The following is a 15,997-nucleotide window of genomic DNA, read 5'->3' as shown; positions in this document are numbered from 1 at the left end:
CCCTTCTTTTCTAGAGAAGGGACTGAGAGTGATTAAGTCCACCTGAGGGCACATTCGATGAAGCTGGGACAACTACTCAGCTGCCCTGGAACATAGTGGTTGGCTTTCTAGTGGTTTCCAGTGTGCTTCATTAGAAAATGTTATGAAGGTGACCATGCTTTGCCCTTTCCACCCATTAGTATTGAACAGGAAGCCAATATTTTACAGATTTAAAAAATTACATCTTTTCTCATGATCCCCTCCCTTGGATTACTCAGAGAATTTCTGACTCTGTGCTATGTAGTCCTGATCGTAAGTGCTTCTAGGAGACTGTGGGTGATCAACTAATTCTAACTTAATATCTCTTTTAAGTAGCCACAACATCATGGCACTGTCTGTCATTACCCTTAGCAACAAAATTGTCGCCATTCAGTCCTCACAACTTACATTTAACATGGTAGTGTTTCTCTTCCATCCTTAGTGTAAAGCTGGTTCTAGGTCAGCAGTATGTTCATATCGAGAAAATATGGTTAGTCTGCTCCAATGTGCTTGGCTTCCGTTTCCCCATGATTTGTTAGTTATGTGTCAAACAAGTGCCCCTTGTACCTAATCCTGATCAGAGAGAATGACAGGATAAGATGGCTTTTTGCGAGGCCCGGACTGAAGCTGAACAGCTGAGACCTAAGAGGCTTGTCTCCTTCAAGAGTATGAGCTGGGCTGGGCACCATGGCTCACGCCTGTAATCCCAGCACTTTGGGAGGCCATGGTGGGCAGATCATGAGGTCAAGAAATCGAGACCATCCTGGCCAATATGGTGAAACATCACCTCTACTAAAAATACAAAAATTAGCCAGGCATGGTGGCGGGTACCTATAGTCCCAGCTACTGAGGAGGCTGAGGCAGGAGAATCGCTTGAACCCGGAAGGCGGAAGTTGCAATGCGCCAAGATGGCGCCACTGCACTCCAGGCTGGGTGACAGAGCCAGACTCCATCTCAAAAAAAAAAAAAAAAAAAAAATAGTATGAGCTGTTTAGTGGCAGAGCTAGGGCCTAGATCCTCTGAGCCTGTTTCCTCATCTGCAGAACTGGGATTCTGGTAACACGCACAACCCCCACCCCCACCCTGGTGGGCTGTGGTAGACAGCACATGAGTGCAGTTTGAAAGTATTTTGTAAGGTATATGTCTATGTTAAGGTATTTATTGTTTTAACTTATGATATTCCTTTGGGCCTTCATCTTTTATTATGGTTTGGTATGTACTTGATTTCTAATGTATTTCCACAAATGCCTCTTTCTTGCCGCAATTCTGTTGTCTTAGTAGCACAGGGAATGAATTAATTCTGGCTGGAAGTGGCAAATTTGAGAATATTGCTTTTCTCAAGTATCAAGGAAATGTAACATCCTTTATAGAATTGCTTCTATAAACGAAATCAGAAACTATTGTATTTTTCAGAATGCATTTTAATGGTATCCTATCAGCTAAAAAGCAAAAATATATGAAGGTTTATATAGTTTTGACATGCTGTTTATGTTTGAAAGTCTTTGGAAACATTGTCGAGATTTATGTGTTGAACTCCAGGTCCCCATGAAATCATGGACTCCATAGCTGAAAAAGTTCTTGAAGAGATCTATTTTATTGTGCTCTGCTGAGCAGAGCGTACACAGTAATGATAAGTCCAGCTCGATTGCTTGCCTTCTACAGAAATCAGACATTCAGGCAAGAAAGCAAAGTGCTTTAATCATTAAGCACTTACAAAAAGGATTATAACTACCTCAGGGAGTCCAAGAATTTAGAACTATTGTCTAATTCCCTCCCACATGTGTTTGGCTAATATGACACAACAGTTCCTACCAGGATTAGTCTGTGTATTTTTCTGTTGCTGCTTTTATCAAGGTCTGGGTTTTTCACCCAAGTCATTGTGAGCTCTTGACAGGCTCCTGTGGCCACCACCGCCTCCAGCTCGCAAATGTGCAGTGGGCTCCCTTTGTGTCTCAGTCTCCTTTCCCCTGTGGCCACTGCACACTGAGCAGACCAGAATTACATCTCCTGCAGCAGGGTCTCCTCAGTGATGCTGGTGATGACTTTTAAAACCACTCTCCTTTGTTTCATATTTTAGGGACACAGCGGGTCAGGAACGATTCCGAACAATCACGACAGCGTACTACAGAGGAGCCATGGTGAGTGTGTTGTAGGGTGTTGTAACTCTTCAGGTGGAAGTAAAACATGAATGTTTGTTTGCCAAGATTATAGGCTTCAAGTTGGAGTCTAGTGCAATGGAGAAGAATAAATTTGGTGATGGGGAAGACACTTTTTGGTTGTGTTTAGCAACTGTGTACTTTGCCATTAGTCTTCATCCTAATAATCAGGCGATTAACTTGTAGATGTCCTAGAAGTCCTCCACACATTCTGAAGTGATTGTATATTTTTATTATTTTTCCTTTTATTAATACCTTATGGCAGTCTTAGCAAACCACAAGCCCTATGACTAAGTATTCCTTTGTTACAGTCTTCTATCATTCAGCCCTGCCGCCATTATCTCTTATGTCACTCCCTCCACAACATCCACTGCTGTGGCTCCATCTCTCTGTCACCCCCTGACCACCAGCCGGCCAGAAAGCGGCAGAATGATCTGTGACTCTGAGGCTTAGAATCTGGTGAATCTTGACTACCAAGTTCTTTGCTGAATCCTGGCATTTTCTGTGTCGTAACTTCATCACTTGCTATGTTCTATCCTAAGATGCTTCATCTATTCAGTGCACTTTTATTGCTTTTTGGCTCTGGGCAGTGTGATGCTGCAAGTACAGTGGTACATAAGGCAGCTTGGGAGCTGCCTTACTTCCACGAGCTTTGCTGAACCATGTCTAGAATGCCAGGCCCAGACCACAGCTTTATCTCTGGTGTTTAGGCCTAAGCCAATCGCGAGTTAGACTTTTGAATAATGATGAAATCTAGTATGCTCAGAGAGTCTTTGAAGGTTGAACAACTGAGATCATGAACCCCAACCTGGTAGATGTAGGGTACCAGCTGCCATCATTCCCAACTCATTGTTTAAAAGATTCTCGTATTCCTGGGAGTGCTGCTAGGGTGACAGAGCTGAAGGGGTAATAGCTGTCCCCACACTTCTAGGAAGATGTGGTCTGCACCTACAGACCCCCTCACTGACATGCTGCCCTTCCTCCTCCACCACCACCTGCCCTTCAGTGTTTGCGTAGCATCATAACCCATCCCCACAAAACGATTAGGCATTCCTTTTTAAAGCCGTAGTGTACCACTACCCATTGTATGTGTATTTGTTCCCCACACTCCACCCTGTACTGCTTTTAAGATTGTGAAGGCTCATCATTTTAACACAAATAGCTGCCAGCCAATCTGTTTTGCCTAGACTGGAATCAGTGGGAATGGGCTTCTTATATATGCCAGGAAGACATTTGTTGTTTGTTTGTTTGTTTCCCCCAGGGAGGAATTTTAGGGATAAAAAGAACATCCTAACAGGGACGATTTGGAATAGTTTACAGGTAATTCTGCTTAGAGACATCTTAGACACACATCCCTTTCTATTGAGCAGTTTTTTTGCATGCTGTGAATGAAATGCTGACACAATTTGCATGCTTATTTTCACTTGAAGATGGCCAGGGGCGCTTAGAGTACGGGAGTAAACATTTCGCTTGGATGTCTGGCTCTAGTTCATAGTATGGTGAAAGAGGGCATGAAAATGTATTAAATAACACATTTAGATTTGAGGATCATCTTTTAATTTATCTACCGCCTAGTCTTTCCCCACATTACTTCAGATAATTAGAAATTGTTTTTATTCTAAATAGTATTATCTTCCACATTTTGAAGGTAGTAGTTTTTGTCTTTGTTCTGCTGTATACAATGCCAGCATCTGACACATAGTAAAGGCTCAAAAAATGCTTGGTGAAGGGTGAGTCAGTGGGAAATTTTACACTTAGAAAGCATCTTCGGTAAATCTCCAGGGAATCCTGCTCTGCCCGAGTCTTGGATCTCTCAAGTCATCTATTCCAATGGGTTGTGGTGCCCCCAGTTTTCAGCAAGTGGTGGTTATGGCAGGTTTAGTTGGTTGGTTCAGGTATGTGGCATGTTGACCAGCACTATAGTGGAGTCCGTCACCGTGGCATTTCAAACAGAGCAGCAGCATTCATAGACATAGCAGTGATCCTGATGGACACTTGGGCTTTGGGGAAAAACAGGATCTTATCATTACATTATTAAAATTTCTCATAGACCAACACCATCTTCTGAATTCTTAGGAAGCAATTCTTCTTGTGGATATGTACTAAATATATAAAGTTTTAACTGTTACGCTTGAATTTGTATTTCTGACTGATTCTTAATATCAATGAGCTTAAAAACATAAGAAAATAGGTGAATGTTTTCTGCTATTGAAACTGAAGATATACATTAATACTAGAATGGGATGTTTTCTGCTATTGAAACTGAAGATATACATTAATACTAGCTGCCATTTATTGAGTCCAAGCTATGTCCCAGGCTCTAAGTGAAGTAGTTTACAAATATCACAGTAGATCTTCAGAATGATCTAGCATGGAAGAAGTATTGTCTTCCTTCTGTAAATGAGGACATGGAGGCAGGGAGGAATAAAATAAAGTCTCCAGGATCTCCCAGTTAATATGTGGGGGAGCCTGAGTTAAAAGCCTCAGACTCTAGAGCTTGTGCTCATAACACCACACCATGTTCATACTTTCTGTGCTAGTGTAGTGCATGGACAGGTGAGTAGATCTAGTATTTAGTACAGAAGTGTGGTCTGGGGATATAGATTTTGGAATAGTTAGCATACACGGTGTTAGTTGAAACGTTTGGAAGGTAAAGCTTTTAGAAATACCAGACATGGGGGCTTTAAAAATATGACATGAATGCCTTACATTAAACCAGTATAACAAATGCATTGGATTTTAAGTGTCTGTGATGTACTTAGAGAAACAGTGACATTTTGATCAGCCTATATAAAAAATAAGTTTGAAGCAGTGTGGTCTCAATCTTAGGAGAAGAGTAAAAAGCAAGGTAGTTTCTTCTTGAGGTAAACAAGTACACAATGGAAGTGATTAACTCTTACTTTCGATGTTATCTCTGTTTTGACTCAGCTTCAATTAGTGCTGATTGTTATCATGTTAGGTCAGGTAAAAAGGGGGTATCACCTTTACCACAATCACTAATTCATTCAAGGTTAACAGTGAAAATGTTAACGGGCTTTTTATTTACATGATGAGATCAATGGAATAATCTATTTATTGATTTTGGTTTCTCTGTACTTTTCAAATTTATTATGAACCCATTTTTTTTTCTTTCTTTCTTTCTTTTTTTTTTTTTTTTTTTTGAGATGGAGTTTCACTCTTATTGCCCAGGCTGGAGTACAGTGGTGAGATCTCGGCTCACCGCCGAGATCTGCCTTCTGGGTTCAAGTGATTGTCCTGCCTCAGTCTCCCTAGTAGCTGGATCACAGGCATGCACCACCACACCTGGCTAATTTTGAATTTTGTATTTTTAGTAGAGACAGGGTGTCTCCATGTTGGTCAGGCTGGTCTCAAATTCCTGACCTCAGGTGATTCTCCTGCCTTGGCCTCCCACAGTGCTGGGATTACAGGCATGAGCCACTGCGCCCAGCTGAACCCTTTTTTAAAGGCAAAAAAATGGACAAACAAAAGGTTTCTGGAGGGTAGGAGTACATTGACATTATATACTATAAATATATAAAGTGCTAAATAAATATTTTTCCCCCTTATAGGGCATTATGCTGGTCTATGACATCACAAATGAAAAATCCTTTGACAATATTAAAAATTGGATCAGAAACATTGAAGAGGTATGTGCAGAAAGAGAATGGTGACATTGGACAAGAGTCCTGGGTGCTTATAAAGGTTCCTCTGTCTCTGCAAGGCAGCTGAGCTGCTAGAAGCAGGCCATGGGCAGGTTGGACACCTCTCTGAAGAGCACCATAAATCTCTGGTGCTGCCAGTGTGACTACTGGGAGGCAGAGGGACAGAGAAGTAATGTCACAAGATTTTAAGCTTTGGCCAGATATGGGAAACAGTTTAATCCTAGATCACATTTTACACATGAAGAAACAGAGACCAGAAAGAAGTTATTTACCTGTGCTCATACAGCCTTTAAAACGAAGAACCGGCCAGGCTCTGTGGCTCACGCCTGTAATCCCAGCACTTTGGGAGGCCGGGGCTGGTGAGGTCAGGAGTTTGAGACCAGCCTGACCAACATTCAGCATGGAGAAGCCCCGTCTCTAAAAAAAAGAAAAGCAAGGAAGAATCAGGATTAAAACAGCTGGTTCCCAGCCTCTATCCCACCATGCTGTTTGGCTAGCAACAGTATCTCTTTACTAACTGGCAACTTTTTGCCCTTCTGACACTTTCTCCATCCTGGATGTTTGAAATTGTTTTAATTCCAGGATAATTGGTATTAAGATTTTTTAATGTCTTTGTCAGTTAAGAAAGAAATGTGACTCGGAAATAATTTTGTACATGTTTCCATTAACCTACATGAATTTCTTTTTTAAATAGTTCAGAATCCAGAATACCTTCTTCACTGGTTCACTCAGTACCAAGTTTTTGTACTTCTTTGACCCAAACAAATATTTGGAAATTTTGTCATTAGATCACCGTAAGCTTTATTTGTGTTTGTTCGACCTTTCCAAACCTCAAGAAGAAGGTTTGCACGGGCTCTTTGAGGGCTCTTTTGCTGTAGCTTTGCCCCTCCTCCCATCTTTAAACTTTTCTCTGAATCAGCCCTGTGTGAGTGAAAGATTATTTGTCTTATTAAATTCATGTGTTTCTGACAGGTCAGATTTGTCTATTAAGTAACGGGTTTTTCTCAGGCTGTTTTTATAGCATGCTATTTTCTCCCTGCAGCATGCCTCTTCCGATGTTGAAAGAATGATCCTGGGTAACAAATGTGATATGAATGACAAAAGACAAGTGTCAAAAGAAAGAGGGGAGAAGGTAAATGTGAATGGAATGGATAAAGGTTGGAATCTACTCACATTAAGCATTTCTTTTCTTCGTATTATTTAATTATTGATTTAAGTTTTTTTTTAATCTGTGTTTTAATCCTTTTAAATTGGGCATCAACAACAAAGAGATGTAATCCATACTTGAATGGTGTGAATTAGTATTCGAGATCCAGCTCCCTATACTGTTTGGTCATGACTCATTCTTAAAGAATTTGCTAATGTTTTCTGGGAGATACAAATTGGTCCTTTCTTAGATTCCTGCAGCTTAGAGGTCAGGCTCTTTCTTCCAGATCTGTGTGAAAATGCCCATTTTTGAAGTTAAAGTAATTCATTCTTTCTGAAAAAAAAAAGTTGCAGGATAAGTGACGTTTCAACAGTAATCGTTTTCCAATTCATTTTTTTCCTTAAGAATATTTTACTACACATTAGCTTTAGGTTTTATGGATAAATTCCTTGTAACTGATGAGGCTATGGATGTCATTTATACACTATTTGTGGGCATTTCTCTCTTTTGTGTCCTGTAAAGCAGAAGAGTATTTTGTACACATATTTACTTCTGTGGCATATTCAAAATTGACTTAGAAGCTCCACTTTTTAAGTATTGGAATTTTCTTTAACCTTTTTAAAAAAAAAAATCATGTATGCAAAATGCATTTTCTTTTCTTTCTTTTTTTCATTTTTTTGAGACAGAGTCTTGCTCTTTTGCCCAGGTTGGAGTGCAGTGGCATAATCTCAGCTCACTGCAACCTCTGCCTCCTGGGTTCAAGCAATTCGTGTGCCTTAGCCTCCAAGAAGCTGGGATTATTAGCATGTGCCACCACACCTGGCTAATTTTTGTATTTTTAGTAGAGACAAGGTTTTGCCATGTTGGCCAGGCTGGTCTTGAACTCCCGGCCTCAAGCAATCTACCTGCCTCAGCCTCCCAAAGAGCTGGGATTATAGGTGTGAGACACTGTGTCTGGCTACATTTTGTTTTTCAATCTGACTACGAACTTCTGATGCAAACTTTTTTTCCCTAAAAACTTTCACTTAATTTTACTGTTGTAAATGAACTAGGAACTTTTTGAGGAATACGTAAGAGTTCACAATTTGTCTCAATCAATAGAAATCAAAGCATGAATACTTTAGTATTTCAGCTTTTGTTCTATTCTGAACTCATTTATTAAAAGAAAAAAAAATCACTGGAAGTTAATATAGTTTTTTGTTTTTCATTTGAGACGCGGAGTTTCACTCTTGTCACCCAGGCTGGAGTGCAAAGGCACCATCTGGGCTCACTGCAGCCTCCACCTCCCTGGTTCAAGTGATTCTCTTGTCTCAGCCTCCTGAGTTGGTGGGACTACAGACGCCTGCTGCCACACCTGGCTAATTTTTGTTTTTTTTTTTAGTAGGGACAGGGTTTCACCATGTTGGCCAGGCTGGTCTCTAACTCCTGACCTCAGGTGATCTGCCCACCTTGGCCTCCCAAACTGTTGGGATTACAGGCGTGAGCCACTGCGCCTGGCCTAAAAGTCAGTACAGTAACTACTGGAGAATTATATTTTGGGAGCAGATAAAAGGAATGAATGAATCCCAAAATAATGGTAGTGTTACCAATGGAGGGTCTTGACTATGAGTCATCCAGGTTGTTGGCATTTTGAGCAAAGAATTGGACAAAACACATAAACCAAGCAATGAAAGAATGAAGCCAAAAAAAAAAAAAAAAAAGAACAGATTTATTGAAATGAAAGTACACTCCACAGTGTGGGAGTGGGCTCGAGCAAGCAGCTTAAGAACACTGGTTACAGAATTTTCTGGGGTTTAAATACCCTGTAGAAATTTCCCGTGGGTTACTTGGCTTACACCCTATGTAAATGAAGTAGTGGCTCATGACCAGTCTGATTGGTTGCCCCCCATGTCCAATCAGAGGATGAAATGAAGTTACAAGTTTTACACCTTGCACAGAAACTCTGACTGGTTGTGGGAGGGGACCAATCAGAGGTACTTTCCGTTTTTCATCTGTGAGGCAGAAATGGGGAGGAGGTTGCGAAAGGGAGTACGCCCTGTTCTTTTGTTACATGGGCGTGGAAGGCTGGGGGTTTTCTTTTTATTTAGTTGTAGGAAGTCAGTGTGAATCGGCCTTAGGTTCTCTGCCTCCAGACCCTATTCTTCTGTCTTGGGAGGGTGGGTGTTTATCCCATATTAGAGAACTGAAAGTACAAAAAAAGAAAAAAAAGATAAATACTGAAATTATTATTTTATTTTATTTTATTTATTTATTTTCGAGATCTCTCTCTGGTCACCCAGGCTGGAATGCAGTGGTGCAATCTTGGCTCACTCCAACCTCCACCTCCCGGGTTCAAGCGATTCTCCTGCCTCAGCCTCCTGAGTAGCTGGGACTACAGCCACATGCCACCATGCCTGACTAATTTTTTGTATTTTTAGTAGAGATGGGGTTTCACTGTGTCAGCCAGGATGGTCTTGATCTCCTGACCTCGAGATCTGCCCACCTCGGCCTCCCAAAGTACTGGGATTACAGCCATGAGCCACCGTGCCCAGCCTTAAATTATGTTTTAAATGGAAGTTGTGCCATCTTTCTTATGATGATTATGCTAAATTATTAAATTCCAAATGCAGTAGAAGAAAATGAAGAAATTTGAGAACCACAAGAATTCTGAAACAGATATCCTACCTTTGGGACTTTGAAAAACCTAAGAAATATAAATGCATTGTATGTTCAAGCATCTTTTGCTAAACTGAAATATTTCCATTTGCCTTTCAGCTAGCAATTGACTATGGGATTAAATTCTTGGAGACAAGTGCAAAATCCAGTACAAATGTAGAAGAGGTAAGAAAGAAGCGTTTGGTGACTTGTTATGGAGCAGCACCACTGCTTAGGGGCCTGTGTTCACACAGGTCTCAAAGCCTTGGCATTTTCTGACCTATTGAATGCCTTTTGTTGACCCACCTCCACTTTGTACACTTTTGTGCTTCTGATTTTTATGTGGACGCTGGTTGTTGAATTTCTAGCATCTAGCCGCCATCTGGGTTATATTAGATTGTGCAGTTAAGGTTCACAGGATAGAAGATAGAAGTTCAGTTTTGCTTTGTTTGGGCAGCTGGAAACCCTGGACTAGAAGACCAACCAGTGTACTGTGCTCATTCACGTCATTCGTCATCCCACATGCCTGCAGCACAAGAGTTAAATCACTTTCAGGGCTGTACACTCTCAAGGGAGAGTTAAAGTGTTAGTTTATTGGACACATTCCCTTAGTATACACATTTGAGGTAGGTTAAGCACAATAAATTGTAACATAGTGGCATTTAGTAGAAATAAGAAAGTGTGTTTATTAGAGAGTGGCTTTAATAAATTTTCACTAAGTTAGCTGTTAAGGAAAACCAAACCATCTAAAGTCTTACAAGAATAGATTTTTTTCAATACCTAATGTAGATGATCGGTTGATGGGTGCAGCAAACCCCCATGGCACATGTATACCTATGTGACAAACCTGCATGTTCTGCACATGTATCCCATGACAGAAAGAGAGAAAGAGAGAGAGAGAGAGAGAAAGAGAAGGGAGGGAGGAAAGGAAGGAAGGAGAGAAAAAAAAAAGAAAGAGAAAGAAAAGGGAGAGAAAGAGAAGAAAGGAAAGAAAGAAAAGGGAAAAAAAAAGAAAAGGTTTTCTTCACCAAAAAGAACTGTTGAGGCAGAAAGAAAGAAAGAATAGATTTTCTTCACCAAAAGAAGAACTGTTGATACTTTCTTTTCTCTCTCTCTCTCTCTCTTTTTTTTTTTTTGAGATAGACTCTCACTCTGCTGGAGTCCAGTGGCGTGATCTTGGCTCACTGCAACCTCCGCCTCCTGGGTTCAAGCAGTTCTCCTGCCTCAGCCTCCTCAGTAGCTGGGATTAGGAACATGCCACCATGCCTGGCTAATTTTTTTTTTTTTTTTTTTGAGACAGAGTCTTGCTGCGTCGCCAAGTGCCAGGCTGGAGTGCAGTGGCGGGATCTCGGCTCACTGCAACCGCCATCTCCTAGGTTCAAGCAATTCTCCTGCCTCAGCCTCCCTAATAGCTAGGAGTACAGGCACGTGCCACCACACCCAGCTGATTTTTGTATTTTTAGTAGAGATGGGGTTTCACCATGTTGGCCAGGATGGTCTTGATCTCTTGACCTCGTGATCCACCTGCCTTGACCTCCCAAAGTGCTGGGATTACAGGCCTGAGCCACCACACCCGGCCATTTTTGTATTTTTAATAGCAATGGATTTCACCATGTTGGCCAGGCTGGTCTCAAACTCTTGACCTCAGGTGATCCACCTGCCTCAGCCTCCCAAAGTGCTGGGATTATAGGCGTGAGCCTAGCCTGATGTTTTCTTTCTTTCTTTTCTTTTTTTTTTTTTTTTGAGATGGAGTCTTGCTCTGTCGCCAGGCTGGAGTACAGTGGCATGATCTCTGCTCACTACAACCTCTGTCTCCCAGGTTCAAGCGATTCCCCTGCCTCAGCTTCCGAGTACCTGAAACTACAGGCAGGCGCCATCACACCTGGCTAATTTTTTTTGTATTTTAGTAGAGACAAGGTTTCACCATGGCCAGGATGGTCTCGATCTCCTGACCTCGTGATCCACCCACCTCAGCCTCCCAAAGTGCTGGGATTCCAGGCCTGAGCCACCATGCCCAGCCCGATATTTTCTTTTATAAAAACATTTTTTTCAACTGATCATAAAAATAATACACTTAATTTACATGTGATATGTGTTAATACGTGTAATTCTCTTAATAATATTGATGGTCTCATAAACATTTAATTTCCTAAGTTACTCACTCTTCATCATAATTTAATGGTTAAAAATCGAGACCTACATGACTTTATTAGCCAGTAGATACTGATCAGAACTTTTTCCTTGTTTTAAATAACAGTTATTTGTTTAGATTGGCCAGTGGGTGTTAGGAAACAGGAAGCCTCTACTGATTTATTTACACAAGCTTAGATAAGCAGAAAAATGCTTCCCTCTGCTTGCTACAAAAGGATTTCCCGCCATCAGAAATACTCCAAGTTAAAAATGAGCAGAAGATCTGAATAGACGTTTCTCAAAAGAAGACAAACAAATGGCCAGCAGGTATATGAAAAAATGCCCAACATCACTAATCATCAAGGCAATGCGTATCAAAACTACAGTGAGCTACCATCTCACCCCAATTAAAATGGCTTTTATCAAAGAGATGGGCAATAGCAAATGCTGGAAAGGATGTAAAGAAAGGGAAACTCTCATATACTGTGGGTAGGAATGTAAATTATTACAGCCACTATGGAGAACAGTCAGAAAACTAAAAATAGAACTACCATATGATCCAGCAGTCTCACTACTGGTGGGTATTTACCCAAAAGAAAGGAAATCAGTATGTCAACCTAGATGTCCATCAGTGGATGACTGCACAAAGAAAATGTGATATATATACCCAATGGAATACTATTCAGCCATAAAAAAGAATGAAATCCTATCATTTGCAGCAGTATGGATTCATACTGGGAGCTGCCTGACCTGCTTATTCTAGCCAGGCATACAGATGGCAGCAACTTTGCCAGAGCTTTTAATCAGTGTAGTTAAACTCATGGGTGATGAGTTTGACTGTGAGGCACTGACAATGAGTAATAATAGTAGTTGTCATATTGTTTTTATTTGATTGGATTGGAAATAATCCTTTTTGTGAACAATTTTTGGGGATCAGGAGTGTTGGGAACAAAGAGGCTGATGTAACAGTGGGTTTAGCATGGAGATAAATGAAGACTCTTTAACAGTTCTTGGCTTTGTAGAAAAATAAAATGATGATGGGTTTAAAAAATACTTGGTTTGTATCAAGAGACATTATGGATAAATTGTCACCAAGATTAATCAGATTTGCCCTGCTTCTATTTGAACTGACTTCCATGGTGGGGAATTTAGCTGAGAGCTCCAGGAACTGTTGGGATTTTGGAGTGTTCAGACACAGAAGATTATACATATTCAGGTATAAAAGTGAGAGCAATTTGAAAGAAAAGGTCAGAAATCAAAAGTAGAGATTTTTGTGAAGACAGTATTTTAGAACCATAGGATAATACATCATTATTCTTTCACTCATTATACTAGATATTCAGCATCCCCTGGATCAGCACTTTGCCCTGCTATAGTGTCATGGGGTAGCTTAGACAGAGCTTCCGTCCTGTTTTTGGTGTACTGAGGAAGTTTCTCGTGACTCAACAAGTGTGTTATTGTGATAGATATTATATCACGTGAAGAAAATATTTGATGAATGAACGATAGTTGAATAACATTGGAAAATGTTTATGATACAATCTCAAAAGAGTAAACACATGCTAACTATGATTACAGTTGTTATTTTCTTAATGTAAAACTTTAAAGTGGTATATTTATACTGAAATAATGAACAATTACATATTTCTTTTTTTTTTTTTTTTTTTGAGACGGGGTTTCGCTCTTGTTACCCAGGCTGGAGTGCAATGGCACGATCTCGGCTCACCGCAACCTCCGCCTCCTGGGTTCAAGCAATTCTCCTGCCTCACCCTCCCTAGTAGCTGGGACTACAGGCATGTGCCACCATGCCCAGCTCCTTTTTGTATTTTTAGTAGAGACGGGGTTTCACCATGTTGACCAGGATGGTCTCGATCTCTTGACCTCATGATCCACCCGCCTCGGCCTCCCAAAGTGCTGGGATTACAGGCTTGAGCCACCGCGCCCGGCCAACAATTACATATTTCTATTTTAAAATAAGTTAGGCATGGTGGCTCACACCTGTAGTCCCAGCTACTCAGGAGACTGAGGTGGGAGGATTGCTTGAGCCCAGGAGTTCCAATACAGCCAGGGCAACATAGCAAGACCCCATTTATGGGGGAAGGGGAATAAATATATATAGTGAATATATAATAATGAAAATGTTTTGTTTTACCTGCAGGCATTTTTTACACTTGCACGAGATATAATGACAAAACTCAACAGAAAAATGGTTTGTATCACTTATAATTTTTATTTCCATTATGCCGTTTATTTGGCATTTGATGAAAAGGATAGGTCTAATTATAATATATTCACATAAAACTCTGTTTTTTCCTGACTCAAATACTCATTTGGTTGAACTCTGATTCTTAGTTCTGTTTGTTGAGGATTCTTATTTCTGAACTGCAGCTGTTTCAGTTCTTTCATCTGGCTCTTTAAGTGATCTTTAATTGAATTTTGGTCAAAATAATGAAAATAATAATAGCACAAATTATATTTTTGCCATCAAGTTATCCAGTTCAGTTTTCATGTGACAGATATTTATATCTACATAACTATGACCTTGAAGTTGCTAAAGTTTGCTTAAATTTGAAACTATCTCAGTGGCAAATTATTAAGATAACCTTGAAAGGTTTTTTTAATCCTGAGTCCTTAGTATAATTGCCTGCTATATACTACTCATTTTTCTTACCTCTAACAGAATTGTTTATGTCAGTATCTTAACATTGTTTCCATCATTATCTTTGAAACTGTACACTCCACTGGAACTAGAAATAGAAGCTTCCTATCTAATATATTATTGCTATAAAAGCTGCTATCGTAAGGGGATTTTCCTCTTTTTAATTCACCATTTCCAAAGAAAAAGACAACATTGGTGCTTAAGTAGTTCCCTTTCTAATAAAATTCTCGAGGGAATACACATTTCACTAGAATACACATTTCATATGATCTGGTTAGTTATTTTAATTTTTTTTGGTAACTGAGGTCAAACCATGAAACTTTTATTTCCTTAGTAACTTTATCTTCTATTTTTCAGAATGACAGCAATTCAGCAGGAGCAGGTGGACCAGTGAAAATAACAGAAAACCGATCAAAGAAGACCAGTTTCTTTCGTTGCTTGCTACTTTGATGAACTCTTTCTGAGAGACTGCAGCACACCTAGAGGGCCCTTTTCTGCTTCTCTGAAAGCACAGGTCACCCAGCCTCAGAATCACATCTTCTGGCTGCTGCTGAGAGCACCACTGAACTTAGACCTCTCGACACCGAATGCCAAGTGGATTCCAGCCTCATGGCCTAGCAAAAGAACAGGCTCCTTTTTTCAAACATGGAAGCAATGAAGTGGAGACACGTGCGGGACCTAACTTGTTTTTTCCTTGTTTTATTACCTGTTGCAGAAGCTGTTACCTTTCGTTTTTACTTTGCACATCAGTGTTAGTTATCCTTTCCCTATCTCAGCACAATCTTAGACTCATATTTGCACACTTTTGTGTCATGAAGTTCTAGGCAAATTTGTAATTTGGTGATGTTAAAAGCAGAGCATTTAGAGCAGAGGTTAATATACTAAAATTAAACTGTATTTGGTCTGGTTCATAAGGTCAAATATTACTGCCTTGGTAGCATTTATTTAAGGGCTTTTTCTTAAATAAAAATCATTAAATTCATTTTTAAAATTTACTGAAATACCCATCTAGTCATCAAAGGCCGCAATTTCTTTATTTCTTCAGATTATTAAGAACTTTGCCTCATCCCTGACCTATTTGCCAGAGTCTGGGCAGCTGAATGAATCACTTTTTGAAATGATTACCTCTGCCTAATCTATAGAAACTGCATTAGGAAATAATCACAATCTCATTTTTCCTTGGGGTTTGTATTTGCTGTTCTTTCTCATGTTTGACTTACTGTAATCATTCAGTTACTCAAAACTGACAGCATATCTGAACATTATTATCTGTTTCTATCTGTGAACTTCTTGAGCTGAAATTTTATGTGGGCTGAGAGATATACCATTTAGAGTTTTAGTTCAGCATCTAACTGTGCTTCTGTCAATAAGGATATGTAATATATTTTTTCTTAGCTTCATTCCGTAGCTGACTGGTTTAATTGTAATACCAAATTCCTACCATAATCCCTGCCTACAAAAGTTAACAAGAGTTAGGTAGATGTTAGTTTGTGTAACAAGACGTTGTATATGTTAGTTTGTGGAAAGCTTACCTGTAGAGAGGGAGATTAACTTGTTGATACAAATTTAATAGAGCTAGCTCTTGGTAATG

At 40.0% G+C, this 15,997-nt stretch overlaps 1 protein-coding gene across 2 annotated transcripts in view; it reads left to right on the top strand.

Moving 5' to 3' along the window:
* Positions 1–15,397, top strand: part of RAB8B (RAB8B, member RAS oncogene family) — a 73,115-nt gene extending 57,718 nt beyond the window's left edge. Inside the window, exons 3-8 of one of the 2 annotated variants that reach the window (XM_003939880.4) lie at positions 2,096–2,156; positions 5,744–5,821; positions 6,879–6,968; positions 9,738–9,803; positions 13,906–13,956; positions 14,764–15,397. In XM_003939880.4, the coding sequence (XP_003939929.1) occupies positions 2,096–2,156; positions 5,744–5,821; positions 6,879–6,968; positions 9,738–9,803; positions 13,906–13,956; positions 14,764–14,856 (439 nt within the window). In that variant the 3' untranslated portion in view covers positions 14,857–15,397. The remainder of the gene's footprint in view (positions 1–2,095; positions 2,157–5,743; positions 5,822–6,878; positions 6,969–9,737; positions 9,804–13,905; positions 13,957–14,763) is intronic. The other variant, XM_074393508.1, reaches the window with a different exon arrangement.
* The last annotated feature ends 600 nt before the right edge of the window (positions 15,398–15,997 follow it).

This window comes from Saimiri boliviensis, chromosome 2 (assembly GCF_048565385.1).
Source record: "Saimiri boliviensis isolate mSaiBol1 chromosome 2, mSaiBol1.pri, whole genome shotgun sequence".
NCBI classification, from domain to species: domain Eukaryota; kingdom Metazoa; phylum Chordata; class Mammalia; order Primates; family Cebidae; genus Saimiri; species Saimiri boliviensis.
Note: the sequence above shows the minus strand (reverse complement) of the source record. Positions and strands in the feature narration are given on the sequence as shown.